Source organism: Schistocerca cancellata, chromosome 1, assembly GCF_023864275.1.
Source record: "Schistocerca cancellata isolate TAMUIC-IGC-003103 chromosome 1, iqSchCanc2.1, whole genome shotgun sequence".
In the NCBI taxonomy this organism is placed as follows: domain Eukaryota; kingdom Metazoa; phylum Arthropoda; class Insecta; order Orthoptera; family Acrididae; genus Schistocerca; species Schistocerca cancellata.
In genome coordinates this window covers 704058283-704074499 of record NC_064626.1, presented here as the reverse complement: position 1 = coordinate 704074499, position 16217 = coordinate 704058283, and the positions used below count along the sequence as shown (strand labels likewise).

Here is a 16217-nt window from a genome sequence, read left to right as displayed (position 1 = left end):
GTATCTATAGCGTTCGAGAACTTCAAACGTATCTCGTCATTCCTTAGTACTTCCGTGTCCCACTTCTTTGCGTATTGATTCTTCCTGACTAATGTCTTGAACTTCAGCCTACTCTTCATCACTACTACATTGTGATCTGAGTCTATATCTGCTCCTGGGTACGCCTTACAATCCAGTATCTGATTTCGGAATCTCTGTCTGACCATGATGTAATCTAATTTAAATCTTCCCGTATCTCCCGGCCTTTTCCAAGTATACCTCCTCCTCTTGTGATTCTTGAACAGGGTATTCGCTATTACTAGCTGAAACTTGTTACAGAACTCAATTAGTCTTTCTCCTCTTTCATTCCTTGTCCCAAGCCCATATTCTCCTGTAACCTTTTCTTCTACTCCTTCCTCTACAACTGCATTCCAGTCGCCCATGACTATTAGATTTTCGTCCCCCTTTACATACTGCATTACCCTTTCAATATCCTCATACACTTTCTCTATCTGTTCATCTTCAGCTTGCGACGTCGGCATGTATACCTGAACTATCGTTGTCGGTGTTGGTTTGCTGTCGATTCTGATTAGAACAACCCGGTCACTGAACTGTTCACAGTAACACACCCTCTGCCCTACCTTCCTATTCATAACGAATCCTACACCTGTTATACCATTTTCTGCTGCTGTTGATATTACCCGATACTCATCTGACCAGAAATCCTTGTCTTCCATCCACTTCACTTTACTGACCCCTACTATATCTAGATTGAGCCTTTGCATTTCCCTTTTCAGATTTTCTAGTTTCCCTACCACGTTCAAGCTTCTGACATTCCACGCCCCGACTCGTAGAACGTTATCCTTTCGTAGATTATTCAATCTTTTTCTCATGGTAACCTCCCCCTTGGCAGTTCCCTCCCGGAGATCCGAATGGGGGACTATTCTGGAATGTTTTGCCAATGGAGAGATCATCATGACACTTCTTCAAATTCAGGCCACATGTCCTGTGGATACACGTAACGTGTCTTAAATGCAGTGGTTTCGATTGCCTTCTGCATCCTCATGTCGTTGATCATTGCTGATTCTTCCGCCTTTAGGGGCAATTTCCCACCCCTAGGACAAGAGGGTGCCCTGAACCTCTATTTGCTCCTCCGCCCTCTTTGACAAGGTCGTTGGCAGAATGAGGCTAACTTCTTATGCCGGAAGTCTTCGGCCGCCAATGCTGATTATTTATCAAAATTTAGGCAGTGGCGGGGATCGAACCCGGGACCGAAGACGTTTTGATTATGAATCAAAGATGCTACCCCCAAACCACGGGTTAACCTTGGACAATGGTGATGAAATCATCTTCCAAAATCTTCATACAGCGTTTTTGTAGCCATTGTGCCATCGAAGAATATCGCACGGATTATTCCGTGACTGGACATTGCACACTACACAGTCGCCCATTGAGGGTGAAGGGACTTGTTGATCGCGAAAAGCGAATTTACCAGTTTTGCATATTGACGAACCCATCCAAATGAAAGTGGCTTCGTGGTTAAGCCAAACCATATTCACATCATAGTCCATTTCGTCAATTCTGGGACAATGGTGTTGGCGAAACACAAACGCTGTTCCATGACTCTTGGGCTTAGTGGCTGATAGCTTTGAATTTTGTATGGGAAGAGATGTAGGTCTTCAACAACAATTTGTCGCAGTGTCGCCCGGTTGATTTCCACCTGTAATGCAGCTCGTTTGATCAATTTCTTGGGGGTGGTTTGAAACAGTGTAAGTGTCTTCCCGGCGTTGTCAGGTGCTTTCACCCTTATTGGACGACCGACGTTGCCAACACTGTCATCACGAACACTACGCGTTCTCTCAAACTTGCGAATCAAATTCTTGATTGTTAGCACACTTGGGCCGGTTCTCTTCAGCTTAAACTCGGTCGCAAACTTCCTTTTAGCCGCAGTTGGGCTGTTATTGCTCGCATAGTAGGCCTTCAAAAGCGCTATAGGCTCAGGGACGCTGTACCTTGACATTTTCACATACAAACGGCCGACAACAACAAGAGACGTGGGCATGTACATACTAATTCCCATCATGCCCCGCGAGCAAACGTGGAGTTTGAACGTCCTAACGTAAACCGTTCAGAATTTATGACGACTTTATTTCATATAATTCAATAATTGTCACCCTGCAGACAGAAAATAATAGCGCTCGTATCACACTTCCCTGGGCCGCTCCTGACCGTACCCTCGTCTCTGATGAACACTCACCGTCGAGGACACCGTACTAGGCTCCACCACTTAAGAAGTTTTGGAGTCACCCACACGTCTGGGGACCTATTACATATGCTCATACCTACGTTAAGAGTCTGCAGTGGGGCACTTTGTCAAATGCTTTTCGAAAAATCTAGAATTAACGCAATCTGCCTGTTGTCTTTCATTCATACGAGTTCGCAGTGTATCATGTGGAAAAAGGGCAAGCTGAGTTTCACACGAGCGATGCTTTGTAAAACCGCGTTGCTCCGTGGACAGTAGCTTTTCGGTCTCAAGGAAATTTGTTACATTCGAACTGAGAATATGTTCACGAATTCTGCAGCAAACCGGATGTTAAGGGTATTGGTCTTTAGTTTTGCAGGTCCGTTCTTTTACTCTTCTCACACATAGGAGCCCCTTGCGTACTGCGTCGCCCTTATGAGAGTTTGTGTAATCATCAAACGACGGTATGTTTTTACGATTCCTCTGTGTGAACGATTTCGTGAACTCGATAGTCAACATGTAATTAGATACAAGCTGTTAAACCACGATGGGCCTTTTCCGTCCTTAATCCACCTACTAAGCACATACTTCTCCAGAGCGAGAGTAACAATCAGTTTCAACTTTGCCCATAATTCCTCTCCGTCCGTCATATTGGAGCTAAATGGTAAACATTAATTGTCCAAGTGGGAAGTTAACATCTGATTACCTGCTTTTTCTAGCGTAAATGCTCTCCTAGCCTTCTTGATGGGTTTATTGACTTTAGTAACCATCATCATGACATGATGTCACTAATCCCCGTCTCTAGATTGACGCCGTCGGCAGGCTCAGGCCTGTTTGTAGCTACAAAATCTAAAATATTACTACTGCAGTTGTTTCAAAGAAATGCCTTTTGCACGCTAAAAATCGAAATTTTTATTTTTATTTATGCACCCAGACGCGTTTCGCCTTTTTTACAAGGCATCTTCAATAGGTGTCCTGAAATATTACATGATTTGCCTTTTTACACATAGGTTATGGTTTCACATGTAGGTTATAGATTTAAAAACAGTTCCTTAACGTTTTTTTACGAAATGGAAAGCTTCTTGCAGGTAACTTCCAATTCACTGCATCTAATCAAACTGCTTTTTCTCATCTGGCAACCAGGTGAACATCCTACAGTTCACTTTCATTTCACTGTTTTCGTTACACATCACTGTAACTGCCATCTTTTTAATACAGAGATTAATTTCTTTTTCTAAGTGTTACCAACTGTTTTTCATTTTGTGAATGTGTGTGTGTGTGTGTGTATTAGAGACGGAGAGAGACTTCTTTTTTATTCTTAATAATAATAATAATAATAATTATTATTATTATTATTATTGTTATTATATTTTCCTGTATATACTTATGAGAGGAATTAGATGTGTAATCATTTGTTCGAATTTTTGTCTATTATACGATGAATCAGTGTAAACCGTGAATTGTTAGTCATATTTACTTGGTCATTTAGTAGTTGTTTCTTTTCAGCCTTTGTTTTGTATATATGATAATTTTCCTGTAATGTTAGGAGATGTCTTTCATTATTTATTGCCGGCCGCGGTGGCCGTGCGGTTATAGGCGCTGCAGTCCGGAACCGCGGGACTGCTACGGTTGCAGGTTCGAATCCTGCCTCGGGCATGGATGTGTGTGATGTCCTTAGGTTAGTTAGGTTTAAGTAGTTCTAAGTTCTAGGCGACTGATGACCTGAGATGTTAAGTCCCATAGTGCTCAGAGCCATTTAGACCATACTGCTCAGAGCCATTATTTATTCGAATTATTTTCATATCATTTTCTCTTGTAGTAGGTTTGTGGTTATTTTCTCTCAAATGTTCTGCAAAAGTTGAGTGGCTCGTTCCATATTTCCATGCTCTGATATGTTCTATGTACTGGGGGTCAAATGTTCTGCTGGTTTGTCCTATATTCCTTCCATCACATGTGTTGCACTGTAGTTGGTATATTCCGGATTTTTGGTAGGTATCTGTGTTTTTGTTATTTTTGGAATGTGCCTTTGGACTGAATTGTCTGTTTTGAATGCTATGTTTATCCCTTGTCTTTTGAAAATGTTTGTTGTTTTATGTGTGAGTTTGTGCTTTTATGTCATTGTGTACCATTTTGAATCTTGTTTCTTGTTTTTCTGTACTCTTGGTGTCATTATTGTTCTGTCACTGTTTGTGCCTGTTTGTGTAGTGTTTGTTGTATTGTTGTTTGTTGGTGTTTATGTACTGTGTTCACTGACTGTATTTGTTTTTTAATTTTTTTCTTTAATTTGGTGACTAGTTTCCTATTGTAGCCATTGTTTGTTAGTATTTGTTTGATGATGTCTAGTTCTTTCTGGTACTTTTCTGTGCTGAGTGGTACTGTGTTTAGCCGACGAAGCATGTATCTGAGTGCTGATTGTTTCTGTTAGTGTGGATGATTAGAAGTCTGACGTAGGACTGTGTCGGTTCTTGTAGGTTTATGGATGAGTTCAAAGCTATGCTGATTGTTTTTATTTTTTAATGGTTATATCTAAAAAATTTATTTGGTTGTTCTGATCTTTTTCCATTATGAATTTTATCTTTCTGCGTATTGTCTTTACATCTGTGTGCAACTGGTCAATTTTTGCCTAAGGTTCATCTATTAAACAAAAGATGTCATCCATGTATCTGACCCAATAAAGTATGTTGTAATTCTTTTTGATAACATTTTTGAAAATTAAGTTTTCTACATGGTTTATGAAAATGTTTGCTAGGGCACCTGATACTGGGGATCCCATTGGTAACCCTTCTTCATGTAAATAGTATTCGTTATTGAAATGAAAGTAGTTCTGCTCAGTTATCAGGTCGAGCAACTTGTCTATTTCTTTGATGTGTTCATCTGGTATCTGGCTGTTGTCCTTCAGGTTTTGTTCTATAACATTTATTGTTACTGCTATTGTGATATTAGAGTACGTGTTTCCTATGTCAAAAGAGAGTAGTGTAGCTGTGTCTGGGATTTTTACATCTTTTATAAGTTGTATTAACTGTGACGTGTTCCCTATAATTCGGTCATCTTCTATTTTATAAGTTTCTGTTAGTAATTTCAATATGTGTTCTGCAAGTTTGTAAGTGGGAGCTTGTTTGAAGTTTACAGTGGGTCTTACTGGGCTGTTTGGTTTATGAATTTTTGGTTGGCATCGGACGGTGCGTGCTGTAGGGTTTTTCTGTATTAATTTACCTTTTTCTGTGTCATCCAGTGTGTAGTCTATATTTTTAACATATTCTTTACCTTGGGCTGAAATCTGTTTGTTGGGTCTGATTTCAATTGTTTAATATTATTTTGTGAAATAAACTCCTGTGTTTTGTCAATATATCGCTATTTGGGCATAAGAACTACTGTATTTCCTTTGTCTGCTTTAGTAATAATGATGTTTTCATTTTGGAGTTTCTTTCTGAGTTTTCTGAGTGTGTAGGATTCTGTGTTTTTACTGTTTTTGTCAGTCTGCTTTTTTGTATCTGTAATAATTTTATGTATTTTTTTATCATTTCCCTAGTTAGCCCAGTGTTTACATTGCTGTTTCCACTTTTTTCCTCTCGCTTTAGAATGGCTTCTGATTGTATTATGAGGTTTTATATGTATTCTTCATCTACTTTTGTATTCACATTGTATTTCAGACCTTTTTTTCTTCATTGTTTAATTGTGTGTCTGTGAGATTTATCAAACGTGGATAAAATTGGTGTGTGTGTTTTGGTTGTTTATTGTTTATGTTTCTTTGTTGTGTTTGTTGTCTCATGAACTGTGTTACCTTTTTCTTATGTTTTTCTTCTATTTCGATCAAGATAGTGTCTGTGTAACTTTCAACCTTTTTGACCAGATCATAAAAAACAGCAGGATTGTTAATGTTATTTGCAAGTTGTTTTATAGTTTTCGAGATAAAGTTTGTTTTTTCGAGTGTAGAGCTTTGATTTCGTATTTTAGCCAAACTTACTGAGCTGTTTCTTTCGCTTTTTTTAGCACTAGACAAACTGTTTTTAATCTTTACATTGATGTAGTTAGGTGTGACACCTCAACGAGTCACCGAGGGTCTTCGTTAAACTCGTTGCATCGGGGAATTTTTAACAGTCGCCACTGCATCAGCTGGAGGTGTTGGGTTGCGGTAGTTCACAATACTGGGTCAGCACATACGTCGACCGACTCGTGGGCCGCAACCGTCAAAGTACTATATAGCGGGCATAAAACAATAAAAAGTGTTTCTGTCGAGACTGCATCCTTGACTCTTCACTCGCCGCGGCACAGGTGAACCCGTACGACAGCTTACCACACACGCAACTATGTAATTAGAAAGGAACAGTTCCCTGGTTTCTGGATCAATAAACACTTCTAAGTTCACTAAACATTTCCCGAATTCGAGAAGGTTTTTCATCTTCAGTTGAGGACACCTTAGAGCTCACAGAAGCATTTTCTAACGTTCCAGGAAGAGGAAGTTTATTATAATATGATAAAACAAAACTTCACCAAAGAAGACGAAGTAAATTTTCTTGAATTCCTATCAAGAACAACCGCCAAGATGAGAAACATAGAATTAGGTATCCTCGGTGTAACAAAGCAGCTCAAGTCACTTAATAAAGCCAGGGCCTCCGCTCCAGACTGTATACAGGTCAGGTTCCTGTCAGAGTATGCTGATACAATAGCTCCATATTTAGCAATTATACACAACCACTTGTTCACAGAAAGATCCGTACCTAAGGAATGGAAAATTGCTCAAGTCGCACTAATACCCAAAAAGGGAAGCAGGAGTAATCCGCTGAATTACAGGCCCATATCACTAACGTCTATTTGCAGTGGGGTTATGGAACATATACTGTATTAGAAATTATAAAGTACCTCGAAGAAATCGATTTTTTGACACATAGCACGGATTCAGAAAAGATCGTTCTTGTGAAACACAACTAGCTCTTTACACTCATGAAGTAATGAGTGCTATCGACAGGGGATATCAAATTGATTACATATTTTCAGATTTCCAGAAGGCGTTCTTCACAAGCGTCTTCTAACCAAACTGTGTGCCTATGGAATATAGCCTTAGTTGTGCGACTGGATTCGTGAGTTCCTGTCAGAAAAGTCACAGGTCGTACTAATAGACGGAATGTCATCGTGTAAAACATAAGTAACATAGGAGACCATCTGGGTAGCCGTCTTAGATTGTTTGCAGATGATGCTGTCATTTACCGTCTTGTAAAGTCATCACATGACCAAAACGAATTGCAAAACGATTTAGATAAGATATCTTTATGGTGCGAAAAGTGGCAATTGACCCTGAATAAAGAAAAGTGTGAAGTTATTCATATGAGTAGTAAAAGAAATTCGATAAATTTCGATTGCGCGATAAGTCACACAAACCTGTAGGCTGTAAATTCAACTAAATACTTAGGGATTACAATTACAAATAACCTAAAGTAGAATGATCAATTAGATAATGTGGGTAGAGCAAACAGAAGACTGCGATTCATTAGCAGAACACTTATAAAGTGCAACAGGTGTACTAAAGAGACTGTTTACACCACGCTTGTCCGTCCTATTCTGGAGTATTGTTGTGCGGTGTGGGATTCGCATCAGGAGGGACTGACGGATGACATCGAAAAAATACAAAGAAAGGCAGCTCGTTTTGTATTATAGCGAAATAGGGGAGATAGTGCCACAGAGATGATACGTGAATTGGAGTGGCAATCATTAAAACAAAGGCGTTTTTCGTTGCGGCGGGATCTTCTCATGAAATTTCAATCAGCAGTTTTCTCCGCCGATTGCGAAAACATTCTGTTGGTTTCCCCCTACATAGGGAGAAATGATGATCACAATAAAATAAGAGAAGTCAGGTCTCGCACAGAAAAATTTGTGTGCTCGTTTCTCCCGCGCGCCGTTCGAGGGTGGAACGGTAGAGAGACAGCTTGAAGGTGGTTCATTGAACCCTCTGCCAGGCACTTTACTGTGAATTGCAGAGTAACCACGTGGACGTAGATGAAACTCCGTATGAAGAGGCTTTGAAAGCCCAACGGCACCGATCGACCGCTGTGTCATCCTCAGCCCACAGGCGTCACTGGATGCGTATATGGAGCGGCAGGTGGTCAACGCACTGCTCTCCCAGCCGTTGTCAGTTTCAGTGATCGCAACCGTTAACTCCCATAAAACTGCTCCTCAGTTTGCCTCACAAGAGCTGAGTGCCCCTCGGGTGCCAACAACGCTCGGCAGACCGGACGGTTACCCTTCCAAATCCTACCCAAGCCCAACAGCACTTAACTTCAGTGATCTGAACGGGTGTCATCAATGCATTAAGACCGGTGGCCACTATAATAAGATACAGAGGCTAAAATAAAGCACATAACTAACTTTTGTATCCACAGAGACTCCTTGGTTAACAGGGTGAACTACACTTACATAAAAAACATCATTACTGTTGGTGGGCTTCCTCAAAATCATCATCAGCCCAAATGACACATGATGTCCTATTCCACTCGTCCATGGTTCCATTTTAGATGAACACACAATAAAGGATCCATGTAGTGCCAACGTTTCTCTTCATCCACTATTTTACACCTGAAATACAATAACATAGAAGATGTAATCGAACTCTCAGTCGAAGCAAATGTCACTACACCGCGAATATAACATAAGTAATCTTTATTTATTACTCATTTGAGACTGATTTTCGTACGTGCCTGTTAACAGCTGATTGCCAGGTGGAACCGTATCGCAATTTCGATCAAAACAGCTCGAGAAGCGTTAAAATAACATTTCTTAAGAAGTAAAGATCCTTGCTTGGACAGAATGCTGCAAATCACACGATGAACACATGCAGGACATATTTCCCCACCATGTAATAGAACTACGCTAAAAGACTTAGGATACTCTCAGGCAGCGCTGCTAATTGTTTATACATGACGCCAGATATTAATGAAGAAGTGTAATTACAGGTAATTGTTGTAACTGTAAACTAGAGCTAATATGAAAGCTTCGAGTTTAGTGGAACTAAATTATCAGAATTTAATAAATTTCATATTCATAATGTTTTATACCCCCCCCCCTCCTCCCATGAACCATGGACCTCGCCGTTGGTGGGGAGGCTTGCTTGCCTCGGCGTTACAGATAGCCGTACCGTAGGTGCAACCACAACGGAGGGGTATCTTTTGGAGGACAGACAAACGTGTGGTTCCTGAAGAGGGGCAGCAGCCTTTTCAGTAGTTGCAGGGGCAACAGTCTGGATGATTGACTGATCTGGCATTGTAACACTAACCAAAACGGCCTTGCTGTGATGATACTGCGAACGGCTGAAAGCAAGGGGAAACTACAGTCATAATTTTTCCCGAGGGCATGAAGCTTTACTGTATGGTTAAATGATGACGGCGTCCTATTGGTTAAAATATTCTGAAGGTAAAATAGTCCCCCAATTCGGATCTCCGGGCGGGGACTACTCAAGAGGATGTCGTTATCAGGAGAAAGAAAACTGGCGTTCTACAGATCGGAGCGTGGAATGTCACATCCCTTAATCGGGCAGGTAGGTTAGATAATTTAAAAATGAAAATGGATAGGTTAAAGTTAGACATAGTGGGAATTAGTGAAGTTCGGTGGCAGGAGGAACAAGCCTTTTGGTCAGGCGAATACAGGGTTATAAATACAAAATCAAATAGGGGTAATGCAGGAGTAGGTTTAATAATTAATAAAAAAATAGGGAGTCCGGGTAAGCTACTACATACAGCATAGAGAACACATTATTGTCGCGAAGATAGACACGAAGCCCACCAGTACTACAGTAATAGAAGTTTATATGCCAACTAGCTCTGCAGATGATGAAGAAATAGAAGAAATGTATGATGAAATAAAAGAAATTATTCAGATTCTGAAGGGAGACGAAAATTTAATAGTCATGGGTGACTGGAATTCGGCAGTAGGAAAGGGGAGGAAGGAAACGTAGTAGGTGAATAAGGATTGAGGGTAAGAAATGAAAGAGGAAGCCGCCTGGTAGAATTTTGCACAGAACACAACTTAATCATAGCTAACACTTGGTTCATGAATCATCTAAGAAGGTTGTATACATGGAAGAAGCCTGGAGATACTGACAGTTTTTAGATAGATTATATAATGGTAAGACAGAGATTTAGGAACCAGGTTTTAAATTGTAAGACTTTTCCAGGGGCAGATGTGGACTCTGACCACAATCTATTGGTTATGAACTGTAGATTAAAACTGAAGAAACTGCAAAAAGGTGGAAATTTAAGGAGATGAGACCTGGATAAACTGACTAAACCAGAGGTTGTACAGAGTTTCAGGAAGAGCATAAGGGAACAACTGACAGAAATGGGGGAAAGAAATACAGTAGAAGAAGAATGGGTAGCTTTGAGGGATGAAGTAGTGAAGGCAGCAGAGGATCAAGTAGGTAAAAAGACGAGGGCTAGTAGAAATCCTTGGGTAACATAAGAAATATTGTATTTAATTGATGAAAGGAGAAAATATAAACATGTAGTAAATTAAGCAAGCAAAAAGGAATACAAATGTCTCAAAAATGAGATCGACAGGAAGTGGAAAATGGCTAAGCAGGGATGGCTGGAGGACAAATGTAAGGATGTAGAGGCTTATCTGACTAGGGGTAAGATAGATGCTGCCTACAGGAAAATTAAAGAGACCTTTGGAGAAAAGAGAACCACTTGTATAAATATCAAGAGCTCAAATGGAAACCCAGTTCTAAGCTAAGAATTGAAGACAGAAAGGTGGAAGGAGTATACAGAGGGTCTATACAAGGGCGATGTACTTGAGGACAATATTATGGAAATGTAAGATGGTGTAGATGAAGATGAAATGGGAGGTATGACACTGCGTGAAGAGTTTGATAGAGTACTGAAAGACCTGAGTCGAAACAGGGCCCCGGGAGTAGACAACATTGCATTAGAACTGCTGATAGCCTTGGAAGAGCCAGTCCTGAAAAAACTCTACCATCTGGTCAGCAAGATGTATGAGACAGGCGAAGTACCCTCAGACCAAGAAGAATATAATAATTCCAATCCCAAAAAAAGCAGGAGTTAACAGATGTGAAAATTTCCGAACTATTAGTTTAGTATGTCACGGCTGCAAAATACTAACGCTAATTCTTTACAGACGAATGGAAAAAACTATCAGAAGCCGACGTCGGGGAAGATCAGTTTGGATTCCGCAGAAATATCGGAACACGTGAGGCAATACTGACCCCATGACATAGCTTTGAAGGTAGATTAAGGAAAGGCAAACCTACGTTTCTAGCATTTGTAGAGAAAGCTTTTGACAATGTTGAGTGGAATACTCTCTTTCAAATTCTGGAGGTGGCAGGGGTAAAATACAGGGATCGAAAGGCTATTTACAATTTGTACAGAAACCAGATGGCAGTTATAAGAGTGGAGGGACATGAAAGGCAAGCAATGGTTGGGAAGGGAGTGAGACAGAGTTGCAGCCTCTCCCTGATGTTATTCAATTCTGTATATTGAGCAAGCAGTGAAGGAAACAAAAGAAAAATTCAGAATAGGTATTAAAATCCATGGAGATGAAATAAAAACTTTGAGGTTCGCCGATGACATTGTAATTTTGTCAGAGACAGCAAAGGACCTGGAAGAGCAACTGAACGGAATGGACAGTGCTTGAAAGGAGGATATAAGATGAACATCAACAAAAGTAAATCGAGGATAATGGAATGTAGTCGAATTAAGTCGGGTGATGCTGAGGGAATTAGATTAGGAAATGAGGCACTCAAGGTAGTAAAGGAGTTTTGCTATTTGGGGAGCAAAATAACTGATGATATTCGAAGTAGAGAGGATATAAAATATAGACTGGCAATGGAAAGGAAAGCGTTTCTGAAGAAGAGAAATTTGTTAACATCTAGTATAGATTTAAGTACCAGGAAACCGTTTCTGAAAGTATTTGTATGGAGTGTAGCCATGTATGGAAGTGAAACGTGGACGATAAAAAGTTTGGACAGAAAGAGAATAGAAGCTTTCGAAATGTGGTGCTACAGAAGAATGCTGAAGATTAGATGGGCTGATTTCATAACTAACGAGGAGGTATTGAATAGGATTGGGGAGAAGAGAAGTTTGTGGCACAACTTGACTAGAAGAAGGGATAGGTTGGTAGGACCTGTTCTGAGGCATCAAGGGATCTCCAATTTAGTATTGGAGGGCAGCGAGGAGGGTAAAAATCGTAGAGGGAGACCAAGAGATGAATACACTAAATAGATTCAGAAGGATGTAGGTTGCAGTAGGTACTGGGAGACGAGGCAGCTTGCACAGGATAGAGTAGTATGGAGAGCTGCATCAGACCAGTCTCTGGAATGAAGACCACAACAACAACAGCAATGTTTTATAGATGAATAATGTTACAGTCGCTGTGAATCGGATGCCTCACAAGTACCTGCAGTACCCAAAGTTTTCAAAACTAGAAATGTTGTTAATTTGATAGTCGACCACATAAGGCCAATATGCATGATTTTGAAGAATTTCCCCTTCTCATGATGCGGTGTTGTATCTGCATGCCATACAGTGATCTGATAATTTGTGTTTCGTCTTTTATTCAGTGACATACTTTCATATAGGTTTCAAAATTGCCGATTGAAAATTATCTTCATATGAAGAGCAGTCCGTAAAATGATATTACTTTCTGTCGAACGCATTTCACTGATGTAATATTTCGCAGGGCCGAGAAGTCGTCGAGATTATCATTTTCCAATCGAAATCCACTTCTGCCTATCATCAGAACCGATCAAAGCACGACAGGGAAAAAAAACCACCCACACGAGAGAAGTTCATTCACAACGAGCGGCTTTGAAACCTTGCCAAATAAACAAATCTGGGCTGATCAAATGTAACTTTTCGGTGGCCCCCTGAATAATATTAAATTTTACTGCTTCAAACCCTGTTCAGAATATGCTTGTGTTATTGAAATCTAAATTGAGGTAAACACTAAATTTATACACATGTGAATTCCCTAAGAGTTCAGATTATTTCCCTTTGCACTGGCACAAATTGCTCACTGTCAATGCAACTATGTATTAGGATGATGGATAACCACCACTAAAGAAGACTTCTTTTGTTCTACACAACCAAAAAGGAACACGCGTATATTGATGATACTGTGATTTTAATGTTGGGAAATTTTACATACGAATTTTTCAGATTTTGAATGCTGAACTGACGGCTGCATAGGCCGTGAAAATGCCATGAGTAGAGGGAAGTAACTGAGAAACAAGCTGGCAGAGCATAGTTAAAAATCAAGAATGATTACTGCGCAGAATACATTTTCACTCTGCGCTGATCCTTGGAAGCAAGAAAATGACTACTGATTAGTTTTCCTTTGAGCATATGTTACGACTTTGTAAGTGTGGTTTTTCAAAGACAATGCTAAGAACTTAAGGTACTGATCCAGACAGTGAATTCTTTAATAAACAAAACAAGATCAGTGCATTACTCCCACAACGTTGTTCCGCTGATCGAGTAAAATTTATCCTGCTGCAGCGACCATGGATTTAAACAAACACATAGATGCTACCAGGCCCAGATGACGAGCCAAGTTCGTACGCCTATGCTGCTCACATTCTCAAATGGACGAAATCTGGATATCTGTCTCAGGTAGCATGGAGAGCCACATTTCATTATCTGTTACATGCCGAAAGTGTAGTGGAACTAAATGTAATGCAGGAAAACAATCAGTTTCCGCGCCAGAGAGTACGGTGAAGCACTAAGGGTGGTCTCCAAAACAATGTTAGTACAATAAAGTGCTCTGTCCACAAGTCGCCAAGGACTTAAAGTTTTAAAGCCTGTGTTATTTGAATATTTCTATAATTTAATACACAGGAAGTTACATGTATATTGTACATTACTCCACGGATTATATAACACATGCATGATGATGATTATGAGCTGTGCTATGCAATCATTCGTGGAATAGAAATGTTTAACATTGGAGAAACAGAGTGACAAACAGTCTTTAATATTACCTTAATAGTAATTGCAGCAGGGGGTTCCCTGTAAATACTGTTGCTATGAGAAAGAGGAGGAGAATGCGTTTCGATTTTGATTTAAAGACTAACATTTCTCGGAGATACACAGCAAAAACAATAATCCTGTTACAGTTTTGGAGCTACAGTTATGACTGGTACTATAGAGATACCTAGTTAACTGAACTTTTGAAAATGTCTCTCGAAACAAAAGCGGAACAATGTCGTAATCCATTCACTGACTATGCTGTACTAATAGAGCATTCCAAGTTGTTGGCGATATTAATTTGTGGTGAAATGACGTATTTTAAACAACAGGAGTGAAAACGATGACTTGTTCGACTAATTACTGCCTTATGTTATACTTAAGAAAGATATGTGAGATAAAACGGTACAGAGAAAATTAATAAGGCTGACACTTATTTGAAGGAAATATGTGTATTTTGAATTAAATAAGCGTCCTGCAGGAGTAGAGTGGTGTGGTGTAGTTTCATGTTAACCAGTTTTGTCGAAGGTTCTCTTGAAGGAACAGCTGTCTGAGTGGAAGTCTGTGTAGTACATAATATAAAACTAATCGACTGAACTACTGAGATATTCAGTTAGTTAATTTGAGGTAAGACTGTAAAAATTAAACTGGGTTGCGCTGATGTCATTGCAAATTAAAGCGGTCCTCCCGAATGTGAGACTTATCTGTTGACCACTGGATCACCTTGCTCGGAAACTAATAGAATAGTTTCGAAGCTATCGTTAAAATGACGTAGATTTTAGATAGTGATATATAAAGAGTACTTTTTTAGAAAAAAGGCAAATCAGTTTTTAAAAATAGTGCATTCGCAAGAAACTTTGATCAGATATAGATGCAAATTGTGTTAATGTTATTTCCAGTTTTATGGCAAATATAAATATTAGTTCCATGTTTATTACATTCTGAATGTAACATATGGCTTAAGAATTTTGATCACTGTATTTTTCTTCTCTGTACCATTATTGAATAACAGGAGAAATTGAAGATATTGAAATCAACATGTATAACTTGTTGCATAGTGCAAGTACACTCTTACATCTTTTACATCTCTTTCATGGGTAATGAAGCAGGCACAGAAAACATTAAATTTAAAACTATTCTGTGCTTAGTAATATATCATGTGAGACAAAAACAGTATATAAAACAGTATAAACTCATTTTATTGACATTTTTGTGAAACTTTCATTGTACATGAGTGTCAATCGTATTTACAGAGAGATTTAGCCGGTGGGATAATCAGTAGTGGACCTTGGCGTGTGGTGTGGAGAGAGCAGCATGAGCAGTCTTGAGGGGTGCACCATACACTCCAGCAGCAGCTGCTGGGGACAGTGGGTAGCCTGCTACACCTGGTACTGCGCCTGCTGGAAGTAATAAGTAATGTCAGCAAGTACACGACTCAAGCACGACAGAATGCTGATATCAGTTAATGACGTATCACAACCTGCTGAAAAGTTGTAATTGGTCTAGAAAGATATGGATCGCTGTTGCTCCAACTGTCAACAGCCAATACCTAAGAAAAATGGCGTAGATATTGCGTTTTCTTGCACTATTATAGATTATTACAAAAATGCTAACGATCAACGAAACTAGATGCTATCTCTGATGTACTCGACGTTACTATTTCCCTGTTCTTGCACTGCAGTCGCAAACGTATTTTGATTGGACTCAAATGGGACTTACCAGCAAGAGCAGCCCGAGCGGAGGCGGCGGCAGCGGCGGCCGCAGTGGCTGCAGCGGCAGCAGCAGGCGATCCAGGAGGAGCGGCGCTCTTGGAGACCACGGCGTTAAAACCGACGCCAGGGGCGGCCGTGTAGTCCACGGTGCGGACGCTGCCGTCGGGCTCGACCAGGCTGTAGCTGCCCTCCACCACGTCGCCGCTGCGGCTCTCCTGCTGCTGCTTGGCGTCGCCGGTCAGGGCGTCGCTGACGCTGTAGCTGAAGCTGTACTGCGGGTTGGGGTCGTAGTACGGGTCAGCCAGCTCGGCGGGCAGC

General features: G+C 40.3%; 1 protein-coding gene across 1 annotated transcript in view; it reads right to left on the bottom strand.

Annotated features, from left to right (window-relative positions):
• Positions 1 to 15365: 15365 nt before the first annotated feature.
• LOC126095407 (cuticle protein 7-like) overlaps positions 15366 to 16217 on the bottom strand; it is a 34444-nt gene continuing 33592 nt past the window's right edge. The window contains exon 3 of the mRNA XM_049910239.1: positions 15366 to 15587. Within this exon, the coding sequence (XP_049766196.1) occupies positions 15463 to 15587 (125 nt within the window). The 3' untranslated portion in view covers positions 15366 to 15462. The remainder of the gene's footprint in view (positions 15588 to 16217) is intronic.